The sequence below is a fragment of the Toxotes jaculatrix genome, chromosome 11, assembly GCF_017976425.1.
Source record: "Toxotes jaculatrix isolate fToxJac2 chromosome 11, fToxJac2.pri, whole genome shotgun sequence".
Classification (NCBI taxonomy): domain Eukaryota; kingdom Metazoa; phylum Chordata; class Actinopteri; family Toxotidae; genus Toxotes; species Toxotes jaculatrix.
In genome coordinates, this window is record NC_054404.1 from 24039992 (window position 1) to 24058844 (window position 18853).

Genomic DNA, 18853 nt, shown 5'->3' on the forward strand with positions numbered 1-18853 from the left:
GGTATCACTTTCTTGCCCAGAGTTTGCTGCTTTTACGCCAAAGGATAAAGGGACAAGAGAGGCAGAGGGTCGAACGATGGTGATTCCAATATCCTCTGGAAATAAAGCTCTATCACTGCTGCTAAGGAATAAGTTTGTGTTCCACTCTTTCAGATCAGCCTCTTCCGGTGGACAAAACTTCCTCCAGGCGTTCATTATCAACAGGAGTAGGATGTCTTACTGAAAAAAAAACAGCGGACCAGAGAACAGAGAGTAAACATGGTCATACATATCGGCGGGTCTATTTTGCTTTTAGAGCAATCAACACCTTCTTGTTGTCCCAGGTTGTTAGTAGGTCTCGTCGTCAGCTGCACTGGGCCACACCGGCCTGCTCAGCTCCCTCCCCTGTCAGCAGGGTGGCTTTTGTCAAAATTTGTTATCGGCAATGCTGATCCTACTCTATTTAAGAAGGGGTGTGTCAACAAGTTTAAAGCACTCCTGCTGCATGTGTCACCTCTTTTTGACTCAATATCTGTGCTATGAAATGCGACCAGTTGTTTAATCAACCCCACCCGACCTCCCCAACCCCCATCGCCTTTGTACATGCCCACCAGCACGCCTGTCCTCCTCTACCCACCAATAACCCTCCCACCGTCCATCGACAAGAAATTTTTGACCCATGTCACCTTTACAGCACACACTCCTTTCAAACTCCCAGCTGCAGCCCAGAAATAGGACAGCTTTTTCTAATTCTGGGTGTCCACTCACAGGCGAGTGTCTTGTGCTAGTGTCCTGTTCCAAGCTCAAACAGGAGGGGGATGACAACCATATGGATGAAGAGCAGAGTTTGTCAAATGATTTCCCTGAAATGAAATCGAGTGTCACCCTTTCCGTATTCACTGAATAAGCCTGCGTCCTGTGGTCATTTCATCAATAAAAGTTAGGATGAAAAAGTTTGACAAGCTTTTCCCGTAATGCAAACAAAATAAGAAGTTACCTTTGACCACAAACACTGTGGCAATATGTATTACAGTTTCAGTCAATGAAACTGACCAATAATTTGAAAGACAAACTACTGTTTAAATACAAAGTCTTATTCTATGAGCAGCAGATCTCTGTGGAGGCATACAGTCCACTGTATGCATCAACGCAACAACAACAACTATTGATAAAATAACTAATAGTTGACTAAAACTAATAAATACTCCATTTTTGCCAAATAAAATTAAGACTACAGCAAAATCGAGTCCCTCATAATGTGTTAGGATCTAGCACTGAGCCTCATGGATCCATACTCAGCAATTTATTTTTTTAATTTCGACTCTAAAGGGAAAACCTAAAAGACTGTGAGGCCTTTCAAATTAAGAGTAATGATTTTAAATATGGTCACGGGAGTCTGTGATAATGGTGATATGGGCCAGGCTGTGATTTATCACACCATCAACAGAAACCTGCTAACAGTTGACAAAAATATCATCGTCCTAAACAGCATAAAAGATTCACTTTGGCGCTTAACCTTCTATATGAAGGAAGTCCAGCGTATATATAAAAAGCAGTGCTTACTGACCTGAGACAAACAGCAAAATAAATTCTACGTCCAATACAAGTGAGCGTGTATGTCTCTGTGAGATTCCCAGCTCGAGACCAATGCGTGATGCTATGCTTAGCTAATTGGATATGTGTATTACAATGTCCGTGGTCACAGCACCCTTATGGGGCATGAAATAACAAGCAGCTGTGTGTGTGTCAAGAGACTTCATGTGTGTGCTGAGTTTGTCTGTGTCTGTGTGTGTGTCTGTGTGTGTGTCTGTGTGTGTGTGTGTGTGTGTGTGGGAGGGATGGCTGCTGAGAGGTTTATTAACCCAGTCCATCAAGGCATTGTGGGATTCACACTGAGACACCAAAGGCTTAAGGATGTGAGCGCCACACAAGCAAGACAGCAAGACAGCGCCTCTCCGAAATACTAATGTGGGCCCTTATTTTCTACCACAACAACCCTCCCAAACCCCCCCCCCCCCCCCACACACACCAAAGCCAAACACCTCCATACCACCACTGCTTCCACCGTTAGTGCTGGGGTGTGCTTTGATTTGACCAGCTTTACTGTCCTACTGAGGAGATTATCAACAACGGCCTCAATTCTTTACTGCTGACCCTCCATTGTGATTCACCCCTCCGAACATTGTATGTTTATGATAATGATCAACAGAGCAGTGTGAAGCCTGGTTTACTAGGCTTCACACTGCTCTGGTATCACTTTACCCTATATAACTGTCAATATGGAATTACAGGGCTCTGTCAAAGGGGCAGCAGATTTAAAGACCCCTTTTTAGTCTGTGTACTCACAAACACATTTTACAACCACCAGTAAGGCAACAGTGCAGAAATCAGAATGGTGTGGGATGCCATTAACCAGCCATGACTTATGCTCTGACAACATAACATGAAGTCAAACTACAGTTCTGTGACATTAACACGCTTAGCCCTATTTATGTTGGGTTGTTTTCCAGCAATGAACTGTTAAGCTAACCGCTCTGCAGTGTACAAGGGTTAGGCCGAAGCAATGCACTGTTAAAGGCGGTGAAAACAGGTAATACAAAGCTAAAAGTATCCAGGGAACACAAATAGTTCCAGTTCCAATAGAACAAGTCAGCCAATCAAAAGCACTGTACATTGATATAAGTTTGAGATTTTTTTTTTTTTGACAAACAGATGCCAAATCTTAGGTTTGTACAACCAAAACAACAATGTAGAGTTGAACTAAAGATGAATGAATCTGCTTCATGTGGAAACAGACAAAGAGATTCAGGTTAGCCAGACCTTTTCAACAACAGCAAAATGAAATGTAAAGCACAATAACCTTCGTGCCTAAAGGCACTGGCAACTCATGAAAGCTTCAGCTTGTATCAACATACTGTTATTTCAATGAAACAAGGTCAGTTTAGCTCATATTGTTGCTAATGTGAGCAATATTGTTCATGGTTTGAGTTTGCTCAAACAATGAACTTCATACAGCAGTGTAGCAATGGAACAGGCTTTCAATTAAATATAAACCAAGTGACACTTACAGGAAAATGATAATAGAGCCTAACTTTTATTATATAATTGCCACTTCCACAACATCATAGAAACTGGAACAACAATTTACAATTACTGTCATTATTACTGCCAGTGGCAACAAAGGCAAATGTGTGACAATAAGTGTATAAGAGAATTAAAAGCTGCCTAAAACACACAGCATTTATAGGGCCATTGAGTAAGAAATGGCCAACAGATGAATTCATACTCCAAACAAATAGGGGCCTATTACCAGGAAGTCAGGGCGTCCACCTCTCTAATTATTTCTTCATCCTCTCAAGGTGTAGATATCAGTAGATATCTCTGCAACACAACTGTCAAAACTGTTATTTCTTCACATTCTGTTGATGATCTTTAAAAATAAAATACTTACATATAGCCCCATTAAAAGCAGCCTATTGTAGCATCTTTGGCATAATCCCAATTTGATTTGGGAAGACATTTCTTTTGTTTATGCAAACGGGTTAAAGTGTTGGTAGAAGTTTTTAATCAGTGACTTAGTTTAGATGCTGACAAGGAGCACTCATTATCATTATCATTATTTCCCAAATAAGTGGAGTTTCCGTGTTGCCAAACTGGTTGGACACCATTTGTGGAGAGTATAACACAGTGCATAAAACCTAAATCCCATTCAAACAAGCTCAAATTCCTCCATGCGTGCTGGAGGCTTTCGTGTGAATGCATAGCACATTTCTTGCTTTCCTAGCCCAGCCTGCCCTCCGCCTCCTCTCTTCTGGGGCTTATGGGGGGCTAGTTTGTTTTGCTCACATCATCTCCACAGTTCCTGTCAGCGCATCCAGATTCTCCATGGCACCCTCAACCCTCTCTTCCATCTAACCCTCAGCTCCCTCCATGCCAGAGCCCGACCACCCCCCCCCCCCCCCCCCCCACCCAACAGACACCCCAGGCGGCATGATTAATAGCCTTCTGCTGGGACTCTCTATCCACTCAGCACGTTGTTGAGAGCCTCTGAGACAGGACAACAGTTGCATCCCCTCTTCACACTGGGCCTAAGCCGTCCTGTCAGTCCCCGGTTAGGGCGCCGTTAACTGGCCAGATTTACAGCTACTAACCAGCACTAGGTGGCAGCCTGTCTGGGGAAGGGGGAGCCGCTACGATTAATCATCGTTCTCTTGATGTCGAGTTTTTCAACTGGTAGGCCAAAGGCTTGCCACTGTATAACACCTGCATAATCCATGGCGTCAGTCAGACAATAAAAGCAATATGTCAACGTGGGCTCTGGAAAAATTCAGATGACTTTTTTTTTTTTACAACTTTCCAATATTTTATAGATAAAATAATAAATCTTAAAATAATCACAAGATTAATCAACTCTAAAATTTATCATTAGTTCAGAATTGTTTATTATATAATACAACACTGGCAAAATGATAGTCTAAGATTTAATGCTCAGAAAAGTCACAATGTATCAGTATGTAACAGTGTTAATCTGTATGGTCCCTGTTAAACAAACAAACAAACAAACAAATTAGTCTACTCCTGCTACGCTCTGCAATAATGTGTATTAAACTAACCTAAGACAGTCAGTCAGTTGACCATCAGAATGAAAGGGTCAATGACTGGACCATGTCTCTGACAATCAGATGAAGCAGAGCCTACAGCAAATCATTCTGGACTGAGTACACCTGTAGATTTTGGCCAGTTGAGTTAAGTAAAATGAAGAAAATCCAAAATGCCCTCGCCCTGCCGTGGCAACAAAATATGAGACTGTTTAGTTACGGATTCATAAACTTCATTGTCAACTAAATAAATAAATAAATACTTGTTCTGTGAAAGGTAAAATTTAAGAGTCCAAATTGAGGTCCAAGAAGTCTGCAGGCTTCCACTTGAAGCCACCAGAGCAAAATCAAACAAGAAGCTTAAGTGTAAAACAAAACTAAAAGTATGATTTTGACAACTATGTGAACACCCGTCTGCACAATTATGTAAGGCGTTCACAGTAACATAACTTGGAAAGATAAATCTGTATGACTGTAAAAAGGTCATGTGAAACATGAGATCATGATTTTCAGTATATTCCTTTATCATTTGTTCCATCATTGTCACCTTGACTAAGCTATTAGAGCTCAAACAACTACCCACCTGATCAAGTGGTTAGCTTACAGAAAAGCAGCAATTTCAATAATCAATTAATCATTCACATATTTTTTTTAATTATAAAAATGCCCCAAATTCAGTCGATCCAGTTTCTCAAATACAAAGAATTTCAGCTCTTTCTTTCTTTTGTTTTGTTTTTTTTGTTTTGTTTTTTGCAGACTAAAACAAGAAGAATATCAACATTTATTAATATTTTCTGACTTTTATAAAGTAGCAATAAAGAAAATGAAAACAATGGGATTTATCCATAATGGAGGTAAGTTATAGATACTACATTTCCTGTGTGCATGCTTATCCATAAACATTAAGGGATTCATTTATCCAGCCACCCAATGTCAAGCCTGACCAGAAATTAATGTAAGTGACGAGTCCACCCACTCAGTTTATCGTCTTTTGACCATGCCATAAAAATAACACTGACAGCAGGACCGAGAATCTGACCCGTGATCTCATACTTAAAGCTACGGGACACCGGGGCCACGCGGCAGACATGTAAAGAATTGCCATGAGGCAGATTCTCCTTGCTCAGAATGCCTTCATGAGTAAACATATTTGCATAAGTGGCTGAGCGACATGAATTATGGTTCCTCTTCCTCGGCAGTTGCCAGCTGCCTTCTGCCGGTTCAATTGGGAGTGATATATGTGTGAAGATCAGGTAGCAGGGAAGAGGAAGGGACTGGTGAGGGAAGGAAGGAGGGTAAAAGGTCGCAGCCAGTTCCCAAGTGCTCTCAGGCTGCGACCCTCAAAGGCCCGCCGGCGGCTGCCTGACCGCGGCCGGGGACGGGGTGGGGGGGGGGGGGAGACAACACATACACGCTTGACCTTGAAATGAGACGAAGGGGGACAGCATGTGTGCATTCTGTCTCGATGACTGACACGACGGTAAAATGTGATGAATTAGTGTGGTTACCAGCGGCACATGGATTAGGCTATGTGAAAACAAAAAAGAAAAAAAATCCAAACAAATGTAACTGTATCGCTGAACGCCTTCAATTTATTTCGACAGATAAAAGCTCTCAATGAGTGCATTCAGTGAACATTACAGGTTAAAATTAGGTCATTAAAATATATATTATTTTTGTCACAATTCTACTATTCCATGGCAAACTAGCTCTATTTTCTGTTTTTGCTTTGGGAAAACCAGGATAATTATTTTAAAGGTCATCTGGAGAGTAATCAAATCATCCTCTACAATGTTCATGCTGCAAATCCACTGCTATGCCCCCTGATATCTACCTCTGGTGCTGTGCTGGTTGATTCGGGTCAATTAAGGGTGTGCTTGTGAATTTCGTTAGTGTTTGGATGAAAAGAAGAAAGCTGTCAGTCAAAAGGCCACTCTGGCTTTGTATCTAAGGGGCTGCAAGGGGCTCTAAACCTGTATTTGTATGAATAAAAATGAAGGGATTTAGGAGCAGACTTGTCAAAAAAAAAAAAAAAAAAAATCTGCCCTTCGCTGCAGAGGAGGGGGTTGAAGGGAGAGGAGGGTGGAAGGAAAGAATTGAAGATTTGTGAAGCTGAGGCTCAGTGACTTCTGCATTAAAAAAAAGGTACAACTGGAAAAAAAAAAAAAAACTGAGCAGGAGAGAAAATAAAATGTATGTCAGAATCAAAGGCTCTTCTCCACACACTCTTCCTGTCTGAGGTATAGTCCGGCAATAAGACAAATCCACATTATTCAACAAGAGACTGAAACAGATTTGTCAGATTGATGACAATCCTATTCGGGAGAGACCCCCCCCCCCGTCAATGTCAAGTAAGAGAAAAGGCTCAATCTGCAGCTCTGTGCTTCAGATGTTAGGACACCAAATACAATAAGGTTCGCTGAGCATTCTTATATTTGATAGTCAGCAATGGGAGTTCATGCTTATACGCAGCAACAATTCAAAAAAAAAAAACAAGCAACTGATGTGTCACTATCAGGGGCTTGTTTTAATTCTAGTGTAGTGCCTGGATTAGACTTAACACCACCCATATGGGTGTTCATGTCACTGCTGCAGCTACGGGTCTGTTTAGCGAAGTGTTCGCCAACGTTATCGTAGGATCACAATAACACCACGAGGACTGTCAGATAAAGGTTCAAATGATCATGAAAATATTAATCAAACATCATTATATGAAACTGTGAACAACATATTAATGTTCAAATGATTTTATGGGTTTAATTACACACAATCCACGGTTCAGAACCGAGTGCAACTTAGGGGTCACAGTACGCAGGCACAACTTTGGTATGGTCACTATAAGTAAAAGACGCAAGTAAGGATCCAGCATTATTACAAAGGACCTACTCTCGATGCTGATGGGGCATAACAACCTGAACACCCTGTGTAACGGCTCAGCATCACACTCAACTAAAAGATGTTACACACAATTTACTCCAGGACTGAACCGACAGTTCAGTCTGCTCTGCTGTATATTCTCAGCAGTATGTGTATTTGTATAATGGCTTATGTTGTACAAGTGAACATCTCACTGCTCTCTTCTCCACCCAGTGGCCATCTGAAAAATGCAAAAGATTAAATGGAAGCTTGTTTTTGCCCACTTTTATTATTTTTTAAAATTTTATTATTGTTGCCGTTTTTTTAGGTTTAAATACAACAAACCTTTGTTGGACAGCAAACACCATATCTCGTTGCAAGCCAGTGCACATTTAAAGACAGATGCTGGCCACAAAACTGTGGAAAGCAGTCAATTATATGGGTCGAATGAGCTTAGGGATGGGGCATTAGATATCAGGCCCATTTAAATCAGAAAGGCTGCTGCTTCCTGGGGCTGATTTGCCTAGCTGACTGAGCAAGATGGAGCTGAGGCATCACAACACATGGTCCACCGTTGCCTGCCTTCAACTGTGCTCTCATTGTTCGGGAGTCGAGAGAGGACCTTCCATTTTCCAGGAGTTGAAGGAAACTTTTTTTTTCCCCCTGCTTTCAGAAAAGAGAGGCAACACTTCCTTTCCCAGAACAATTTATCTCTCTGCTTGACAAGGCTCCCTGCTATATTTACCCAACTAAAATTGCAGATGATATACTTCCAGCTGCACTACTCTCAAGCTCTATGGCACATGGGCCTGTCAATCACACCAGTTACAACAGAGCAGGACCGCCAAAGGAGCGAAAGCCTCGGCCAAACGGAGAGAGCGACAGAGAACGATGGAAAGAAAGAAAATAAGAGAAGAGAGACAGATAGTGGCTGAGAAACCTTGTGGGGACTAATTCATATTTCCTTTGCTGGATGGCTTTTTTGTTGCCAGAGTGAATGAACTAACTGTGCTTTCATTAAGCAGACAGCTGGGCTACTGCGAAGCCTCGAAGCAGCGGCACAAACACAGCCCACCCGCAAGATTTCCTACCAAAATATTCCTGTGTTTCTCAGACACAGCTAGAGAGATCTATTAGACTGTTACGCCGCTGAAAAACCAAACAAATTGATCAGTCTGTCAAGCACAGAATTCATCTCTACTGTGGTTATTTGAGCTCCATTTTGTCTCTCATCAGGGCATGGAAGTAACATTTGAGAGGCTGAGCGCACAAGGGATTTGGGCTTAAGGATGCAACCAAGCCTTCAAACATCCTTGACATGGATTCATTACTTCATGCAAATGCCCTACAAAAAAGTGAAAAAAAAAAACATTTCAATTTCATATTCCACTTCAAATGTGGTCAAACGCAATAAAACAATGAAATCATTTCAGGGGATGGTCACAGAGAAACGCTGTCTTTTGGCGATTTGAGGGCTGAAGGGAAAGGGTTACTGGGAGAGGAAAAGGAAAAAGCAGGGTTAACCAGTACAGTGGATTCCTCCTCAGCCAGCAGCGCCTGTCTGTCTTAGCGGCAGAGGCATTCCCTGGAGGAAGACAGCAGCGGGTGGGGGCTCAGGCTGGGCAGCTCCATGTGTTGCATCTTTCCCATTGCTTATGACTTATACAACAGTGGAGTAGGGCGGTGGGAGCTGCCAGGACCATCATTGCAAAGGCATGACAACATGCAGGATTGTCCTCAGAGCCAGACTGGGTCTCTCAGAAGGAGAGAGGAGGTGTCGGACAGCAGCACTTCAACACACACTTGGACTCACAAATGATCAGTCACCACACTTGGAGATAGAGCGATTACAGTGGAGAAAGTCGTAACTCTTAGCCATTCATTTTGTAGAAGGAATTCAATCTATCAATCTATATCTGTATCTATATATATACACACACACACATATATGTGAGCCAATGACAAATGATTTGAAACTTAATGAAATATCGAAATGGTTGTCAAGTATTTCTCTTTCAATTTAAAGTATTTATCATAATTATGGGAACATATTAATGAAAATGCATCAGGAAAGGTAAATTATTTTGAATATTTGGAGCTTCGTCACATTTGTGAGATGAGAATAAAAACTCTCATCTTATGAGATCTGGAGAAAGGATCCAATACAGCAAGACAGAACTGTGAAGTCTGAAAGGCCAAGACATGTCTCCTCAGTGAAAATCTACTGAGCACATCTGATTAAATATCCCCTTACCATTCAGACCAAATGGGAGAAAAGGCACTCACAGTGCTAACCCCCTGAGGTTTATTCAAGTCAGTCAGTCAGTCCAACAGCTTGGTTTACACCATTCAAAACGGTACCGATCCCATTACCTTACACCCAACCTACATCTCCCCAGCCCCACATACCTTTAATGTTGTTGAGTATTTCCTTGAGCTGACCAAAGCTGTTGAGTAATGGGTCCTGCTCTTCGTCCTGGACACAGGAAAAAAAAACGTGGTAAGACAATGATGGGAGCATCTAATACATAAAGAGTAGATCAATCAATTTTGATAGGTGAATTCTCAGTCTCGGTATGTGTGAAGCTGAATGTGTGTAATAAAACCAACCACTTCTAGTAACACGTAAAGCCCTTTATTGATTATTTTCTATATAAAAACAGACACGGCTAATTCAGAAATGTATCAGTCAGACTGTGATTTATGATGTTTGTGCCTCCAAAGAAGTACCCAATACCCAATACCTTGCAGTTTTGTTCTAGTTTAACATCATGTGGAAGCAGTACTCAGTCCCAGTTCTTTAAAACATGATTACAATGTTTTTGTCATGAAGTCAGCAGGTTAACGATATCAGTCCCTGATCGGGTAGCTAAAGTGTAGCCAGGTCTGAGAGCCTCTGCATTATTATATAATAATTTCATATCGGTCATCTCTTTTAAAACTAAACTAATTCACTCAATTTTACAACCAATGGTTTTGGCTTCAAACATGTTTGCTTTATAATCTCAGCTCAACTGTCATAGGACTCGCAATGATGTCAGGTTACCAGATCTCTTTCTATTTCTTTCCTTATTGTAATCAGGAAAAAAACAAGTTAAAGTGGTCCCATTGGCATCTGTGTTGTAACAAAAAAAAATTGAAGAGATAATAATTTATTTGTTAGACCTGATGCATGCTGTTCCTTTCACATCAGCATCCACTAATTGCAAAATATTTAAGTGGAAGACAAAGGCATAGCTGCAGTAAGCAGCAATGAATTGCAGCGATTGTTGTGGACTAGTCTGCCATTCCTGTGATTCTCACCAGAAAAACGTCCTTAAACGAAGACATACCTCTTTCCCACAAGTCAACAGAGTTCCCTGGGGTCTTAATTAAATGTCTGTGACGTGCTTTGGTCTAAATACCACAAGGATCAAGCACCACAGCACCCTTCTCAGCCTCCCTAAACAGCCTGGTTCAGAGCGGCTAGTTTGAGTGACTGTTCCTTTAAATGATAACAAACCACTTGCTCACCCTCTTCCGCAAGGTGTTTGCAACACGAGTATGGCTTCGCGCAATCATGGAAACTTTGGAGGGTGAACCCTGGGAAAAATGTCTGAACCAGAGTCAGAACCTGAGCAGGTCTGTGAATCGAGGATACAACAGAACGTTTCTGATTGGTTAGTTATTAACTTTATGTCATTTCGGCATTTCTTTATGTGCGTTTGTAAGTTGGTTAAGGTCACATGGCCTTTCTGGCTGTGTCTCTGTCACAGACAACGCAGCTAGCGATTGGGGTGTGTATATGGTGTGTTTATGTACTGGTTATTAAAAGCTAGGTTTCTGGCATTTAAATAAGTATTAGTTCATGTAAAGGTAATTAAGCGACTCCCGTAACACCAGTAAAACCTAAAGCTCAAACACTGTAGGTAACAGTACCGATCAATGGGTCAGGCAGGTTGGATTAGATGTCTGCCAACACCACTACTACTAACTCGCAGTAATGTGTATACGAATTATTACAGCTTTTAAGCATTATGTACTTAATAACATTAATGTTATTAAATTCTTACAGTAGTGACTCCTATGTCTCTATTTGCAATATTCAAATAAGCTTGTAAAATCTCTTTCCTGGCAAAGGTGTATCTGTGGGAATTGTGCAACAACGCCTACAAAACGAATGTCTGCTGACACAGTCAGCATGAATTCTTGGTGAATGAAAATGAAATTCTGTAACCTTTTCTATATTCTAAGGTCTAAGGGGGACAGAGCAGTACATTTTTTTAAGCATATTACCTATCAGTTATAATTGCAATACAATTATGAGTAAGAAAGAACACAATAAATTACCGTTCCCCCTATGTTACGTTGCTTACTGTTTATCTTTAACGTTTGTCACTTGTTAACGTGTTACACATCAAACACTGGAAGAAATCTGTTTACGGACTTAATTTTTATTGTCAGAAAGATTACTACAGCAAATTCCATACAGCTTTTGAAACAAAATTATACCACCTGGTACAGCAGTGCTGACTGTTGGACAATAGGCACAATGAACAAAAGTCAAACAATTGATTAAAAAAAAAGACGGACACACTATAAACGGGTGTCACTGTATACTGTTGACTAAATATCATGTACACTTTGCTGTTACAGATAACGGGCCGAGCACCCCCCCCCCCCCCTCCCCCCACTCCCTTACACACAAACACAGTAAACAGAACCTTCATCCATGAGCCAGACATCATAGTAGAGTGTGATGTTGGCATCCCTAAGGAATTTCTGGATTTGAGGCTGACAGTCTGTGACAATAAAAAGCCATACCACGTTCAGACCCTCCTTCTCAATGTGGTAGCTTCCACCTACTTAATTACTCTGATAGTAAAAGAAAAAAAGCAGATAAAAGCATGGTTAACCATGTCAGCTTTTTTCTTTTACTTTAGCGCTCTCTATTTACAATATTTAATTATGAAAAACAGCACTGATGACGATACTAATGACTGACCTGCATCAGAGTGCTAATCTTTCCCATACAGTTTTTTTTGCATCAGGTCAATGCTCATTCTAGCAGCGACACACATAGTCTAACATACATACCTACACACTGCAAAGCCTGCCAGCTTTACAAATTACAGAAGGACATGAAGCACATTTATCCCTTGCACAACATGATAGCGTTGCTAACCCCTGACTACAGAGTGGAACACAACTGTAACTCTGACTGCAGGCCACCTACATGAGGGGACGGGGGGGGGGGGGGGGGGGGGGGTGAGGATGAAAGGGCCTCAGTGATTCATGGCATGTGATAAACTTCTTGTGAATCTCTATAAAATCAGCAGCTAGAAACACTCCGGCGATGCATAGAGCGATTTACACCCAGATTACTTTCACATTATCTAAGAGCGTTGATAAGGTCCTATTACAGCCATTCAACAAACTAATAGCATTAGCAATATTGTGAATCCTGCACTAAGTAATGGAAGTAACTTTCTAGAAAATTCCATCTAATTTATTACCTCAGCTGTTAGAGTTAGCTTGTGCTAAACGTAGCACGTAGCAAGAAACACATAGCATGATTATTTTTTAAATACTTACGTGTCCTTCATCTGCCACAGACAGCTGGTATTGATCTCTTTAAGGAAAAGTTGTTGCCAGTCCCGCGTTGTACCAACCCACTTTTTAAAATCAGTCACACACAAAGTAGTTACCGATGTAGCGATGTGTGCTGGTCTGCGCAGCCTACAGAGCAGATCCCTTGTTTAGCACTTAGCTTCGACACAATGATAGCGTGTCTGGCACTTGCAAGAAAAAAATCGCGCATCTCCATAGATCCATTTTCTATACCGTTTGATCCGTCAGGGTCACTATCCCAGCTGACTACGGGCGAGAGGGTCGCCAGTCAATCGCAGGGCCAACACACAAAGACAGACAACCACACACGCACGCACTCACACCTGGGGACAATGTACTGTAGCCAATTAACCTAATGTGCATGTTTTTGGGATTGTGGGAAGAAGCCGGAGTACCCGGAGAAAACCCACGCAGGCACAGGGAGAACATGCAAAGTCCGCACAGAACAGCCCAGACCAGGGTTCGAACCTGGAATCCTTTTGCTGTGAGACGACAGTGCTAACCACAAAGGTAGTTCTCAAGCTGTGGATGGAGATATTCAGATGGATGGGCAGAATAATTCTACAGACTGGGTTGTCTTATTTCACAGTTTGTGAGTTGGCAGGCCCTCCAGATACACAAATTTATGTGAACAAGTTTTTCATAATACGTCTAAATAGTTAATGTAACATTACCACAGTTAAAACACAGTAACTATTATTGTTGTGTTTAACTTACCAGAGGAGTGTGGGTATTCCATCTGGAGTTCCTCTTGATAGCTCCAACAACAGTGCTAATTTCACCCTGGACGATGTAGATATTCTTGTCCACCATGCTGCTTTTCTGACAGAAAAACAGAAGAGGGGATGGTTAGTTTTGATAGAAATTCAAGCCAGGGCCGAATAATAAGTCTATATGTCACTCTTCCATCTCATAAAAAAAAAATTGCTGGTTAAAATAAACCTGCTGTCGCCAACATACAACAAGTGAGCAACACTGTTACTTCCTTGAATAAAATATTACATGAAGCACACATTACTTGTAAACACATTTCCTGTTTATAAAACTGTCAACCAACATTTTCTTTTCCTTGACACATGCAGAACACATTTTGTGATTTTAAGAATCAATACTTCAATCTCAAATAATATAAATCCCAATTAATTCGAAAGTCTTGCTTTTTTTTTTAATTCAGTCCTATCAATCAATTAAACACACACAAATATGTGGGGTTTCAAAATCACATATAGAACAAACTTGCATTTATATGGCACATATGGCACATCTCTCGTGCACAGAATTTGCACAAGAGATGTGCCATATCCTGTTAACTGTAAATAATGCAGTACAGGCCACTGACCCATCAAGTAAAACCATTTGATAGTGTTTTGCATGTTAAACATATTTTGCCTACAATAACTGATGTGGGTACAATGGAATTCAACAGAAGTGATGGATAAACTGTCTTTTAGACTTAACAAATCAAACATAAAAATATGAAGTGCTACATAAAGTATATGAAAATTAAGTCGCCAAGCTTAAAGTCAAACCAAAAACACTCACCCTCAAATGAATATACAATCTAAGACCCGAACATCATATTTCCTAAAACCAATACGGATAACCAAACAGAAATAAAATGACATGCTGTTCATATTTGGCAACCAGTATGCCTCAAAAATGGTTGGATTAACCTTTTTCCTTGTGTCATGCCAAATAATACTCTTATTTTACAGAAAGACTTATGAGCGTAGAGACCAGGTGACTGAGGTCACATTCTTTCAAATTCATGGAAAGCAGCCTATTCAAAATAATAAGAGGATGAAGGTGTAATAGGAAGAGGCTTGGATGTAGGGACAGAGTGACAGGGTTATAGCTGATAAGACGGTCGGATAAATGAGACTTTACTAGGGATGTACCGATTAAGTTTTTTTTTTTTTTAAACCACCATTTCCAATCTGAATCAATGATGTTGAGTCTTGATCTGATGTTATATTTTCCGGCACAGTACAGTTGTACAGTGTACACAGCAGATTCAGTGCCCTTCATGCAGAAAGAGGAAAAGGGTGAAAGGGCTAAAAAGAGACTAAGCCCACCGATCAGACAGAAGTCAAGAAGATTCATCTGATGTTCATTTCATAAGCCACAGTTGTTTCAGAACGATGGAGAATTATTCATTTATTCTGTTTTCAAAATATTATACACCTCTAGTTCTCAAATCCTTTGTCAAAAACAAACCAGTGATTTCAATTTACCTGCAGGTTTGCCAAGCAGCATTTGAAAGTAATGCTACCTAGTCATGTCAAGTCTAATAATTTAGCCCAAAACTCACAAATTTGCCCCAGAGCGCCTGACAATGTGTACATTGTGGGGTTTTTCAATGCCTGTCTTAATACTAATGGCACTTCCTCATTCTGGATTCTGAAATGATACTATTTAACACTTTCTACACATTCAAATTGCCGAAAAAATTAAAATCCTGTATGTTTACGTCTCCCCTCCAGATCAGGGTCTAATACTACATTTGCATCTGTCACCTCAGGGGCCAGAAGGACTCCCTGCTGTTTACAAAGGGAGATATTCAGATTTAACTATTTTGGAAGGTGATGTTTTTTTGCCTGTCTTGAGCAAAACTTTCCTAGTGATGCTCATGGTCAGTCTACCAATGAACAGCATGTTACTGTGTGAATTCTAGACTTTCTCCCTTATTCTTGCATATCAGTAACAGCTGGCAGTTCATGCTGGTTTGTGATAACAACCAGCTGAATGTCACATAACCACAACACCCTTGCCGGTAACTTTTCCAGACATACAGGCCCAGCCAATCATAGTCATAATTAAAACCTAAACACTTATATTTCACTGAAATCTAATATGGTCAAAAGCAATTATTACAAGCCAGCCAATTGTTTGTCAGGTGAGCTAGGAAGGTGCTAGCTTGCTAATGAGATAAAGTCAAGAGCGTCTAGTCAAACACCAAGTAAAGGGGTTAGCTCCCCATCACATTAAGGGGTTGAAAGATTGTTGACATACAAAAACACAATGAGAGGACACGCCAACACTATTTAATTACTATATCAGCGTATTGAAGAGTTAACATAGTCGTTGCATAAACACTGCACAGAAACCTTACAGCCAACTAGTTAGCTTAGCTCAACTAGCTAGCGTTTCAACTTGCTGAAGGTAGCAAGCTGATTCCTCAGCGTTTGTCATCTCAGGCAAGCAATGTATTTCTTTTGTTTAATGAAGCAAAATGCCTACTAACACACATATAAACACGCTCATCTGTTTGGGTAGAAATAAATATGTTACCTGTGTGTGGCTGCTATTTCGAAGACGGAGTCTTGCTGTAGCTAATGCAAGCCTACCTAGCCCGGCAAGCTCGCTAGGCTAGTCGGCCAACAGTGAATGAGGATGACCTAACTTCAGTTCACTACGACAAACAGACAAACTGAAAATTTCGGACATTCCACTGCTTGATAGCGTAATATGTCCAAACACCACTTATTCATTCATTCTTCAAAACAATGCTCCATACGTGAATAAATTTGGCACCTTCCTACTGCTGTCAATCTGGTCTTGGTAAACACACTGACGTGGAAAAACTCTGCAGTCTCAACCTAGCATGATGATGATTTGATTGACAGGCTACCATACTCATCACTTTAACCGTCACGCGGAGCTCTAAAATAAACGTAGAGGTCAGAGAATTAAGTTGAGGCTGTATTAGCGCCTTCTATATTTTTGAAATCCTGTAACACAACAGGAATTGTTAAAGAGAAAACAAATAATGTGTGAAAGAGGAAAAAAGGGCGGGACAAAGGAAGCAGTAGTGAAGTGAAGGTTGGTTGCGCCGGGGTTGATGACGGGGGCACAGTTTGCACCTCCCATTGGAGAGAAAAGTCCCACATTGACAAGTGGACGTCATAGAGACTGTGTAAAGGAGTCTGTGGCCTAATGCTGCAGTGGAGTGAAAGGTGGTGAGGGCACACGGTGTGACGGATGTACTGTATCATCCTCAAAATCTGAATGGGATGATTTGCTAACATGAACATTCATGTACCTATTTAGATTTTTGAGCATGGAGGTTCATTCTGGACATTTGAGACTTAGGTCAACAGGTCCAAAGAGAGGATGATGATCACTTCAATGTGAGAATGCCATACATTGTCTATTTCCATCCTCTCATTCGTGGGAGTTTTCTGTATTTGATATCAGCATTCCCAAAGCAAAACCGAGCATACAGTTCCTCAGTGGTGTATTGTTTACAACAGCATCAGTGATGTATTGTTTACACCCTTTGACAGTATCCTCTCCTACCAAACCAGTGGTGGTGATAGGCCAATACCTGTGACGTCAGTACGACTCTGCAAGTCCTCTGTGAAAGGCTGAATAAGATGACTGTGTAACTGGTCTTTTCAAACACGCACAGAGTAAACATCAATTAGCTGATGTGCTTTGGCTTGTGTTAAATAAATCAATCATGCCCAAGGCCTATAAACTCTATGATCACTGCACCAAAGAGGTGGAACCATGGACTCAAAAGGACCTGCTGCGGAAAAGCACACTCCTTGTGTGTTAGGTGCCATTGTGCCTTAATAGTAGGAAGTTTTGATTCTACAAAGGGTGGAGAAGTGACTGGCAAAAAAAGACATTTGGGTTGAAATCACCCAAAATGTGAATGTCATGGGGTCCAGCAAAAAGAGGACCAAGGAGGACCACCTTAGGTCTCTGCAAATAATATTATAAAGAGTATGAGTATGGTCCAGACCTGATCTATATGAAAAGTGTCCTGAGATAACGTCTGTCACTTGACTACTGCAGAAGAAACATTTATTCTGGGTCTCAGAAAAGAATCGGGAGTCGTTCTTTGCAAAACAAAAATGAGGGGTCTGTGACAATGTGTCAGTGTGTGTGTGTGTGTGTGATTTACATTGACTATAGGTGTCCAGGCAAAGATTGCACAGCTACAGTCCTACAGCCTCCTATCTCTGTGTGCAATCAGAAACAGCCATTTGCTCAACACCTACACTCAAAGTACTGCTCTGTGTTTTTAAAGCATGTAGAATCTACTGGTGTCAGACCTCTGTTTGCTCTGTGCAGTGTTTGATCACCTGTGGGATTTGTAACTGCAACATTTCATCTGCAAATATACACACATCATTTTCCACAGAGGCAGATACATCTGCAGCAGTGAGGCAACAACAACACTTCATACATGTGTCATTTGAAGAAACTGTAAATTTCACATTCTATCACATGGAAAATAAACATGTGGTCAGACACTGATTTAAATGTCACTTCCTACAGACTCAGCCTCCATCATCAAACAAACTGTAACACTTTAAGAAATCTTTGTTAATAACCATGACTTTAACTCACATTTTATCCTCCATATCCCCGCCCTATCCTTGTTCAGCTATGTATGAAACAGCTGGATTTCTCTTATTTATATTTCCTTCATCCAAACTGAAAATATTTATGTAAGCTAGCGTCTTGGATGTGAGTCTGTTCATCATTAATTACACACACAAGAATAAGAGCAAGGAGATGCATTTCATTTTAACCATCTCAACTTATCCAAAATCCTTCAAACCAAAAAAAAAAAAAAAAAAAATCCCAAGTTACACATTTACACCACTCTGTCAGGCTCCAGGTGAGAGTTAGATGCTTCAGTGAGCAATGACTTGTGTCATTTGTGTTTCTGCTTTGCCTTGGAGCATGGTTGTCTGGTAAGAAGACAAGGAATCAGCATTTTGGCTTTTAAAAAAAAAACCCAAAAACATACAAACAAAACCCAGACAATATAATATAGACCCTACTTTGTGTTG

The 18853-nt window shown here is 40.8% G+C and overlaps 1 protein-coding gene across 5 annotated transcripts in view; it reads right to left on the reverse strand.

Annotated features, from left to right (window-relative positions):
• Positions 1-16623, reverse strand: part of gbf1 (golgi brefeldin A resistant guanine nucleotide exchange factor 1) — a 63036-nt gene extending 46413 nt beyond the window's left edge. For 3 of the 5 annotated variants that reach the window (XM_041049475.1, XM_041049471.1, XM_041049476.1), the window contains exons 1-3: positions 16335-16613; positions 13761-13865; positions 9843-9909 (exon numbers count right to left, since the gene is read on the reverse strand). In XM_041049475.1, the coding sequence (XP_040905409.1) occupies positions 9843-9909; positions 13761-13856 (163 nt within the window). In that variant the 5' untranslated portion in view covers positions 13857-13865; positions 16335-16613. Of the gene's footprint in view, positions 1-9842; positions 9910-13760; positions 13866-16334 lie in introns of all 5 variants that reach the window. The other 2 variants (XM_041049474.1, XM_041049473.1) reach the window with 2 other exon arrangements.
• Positions 16624-18853: the final 2230 nt, after the last annotated feature.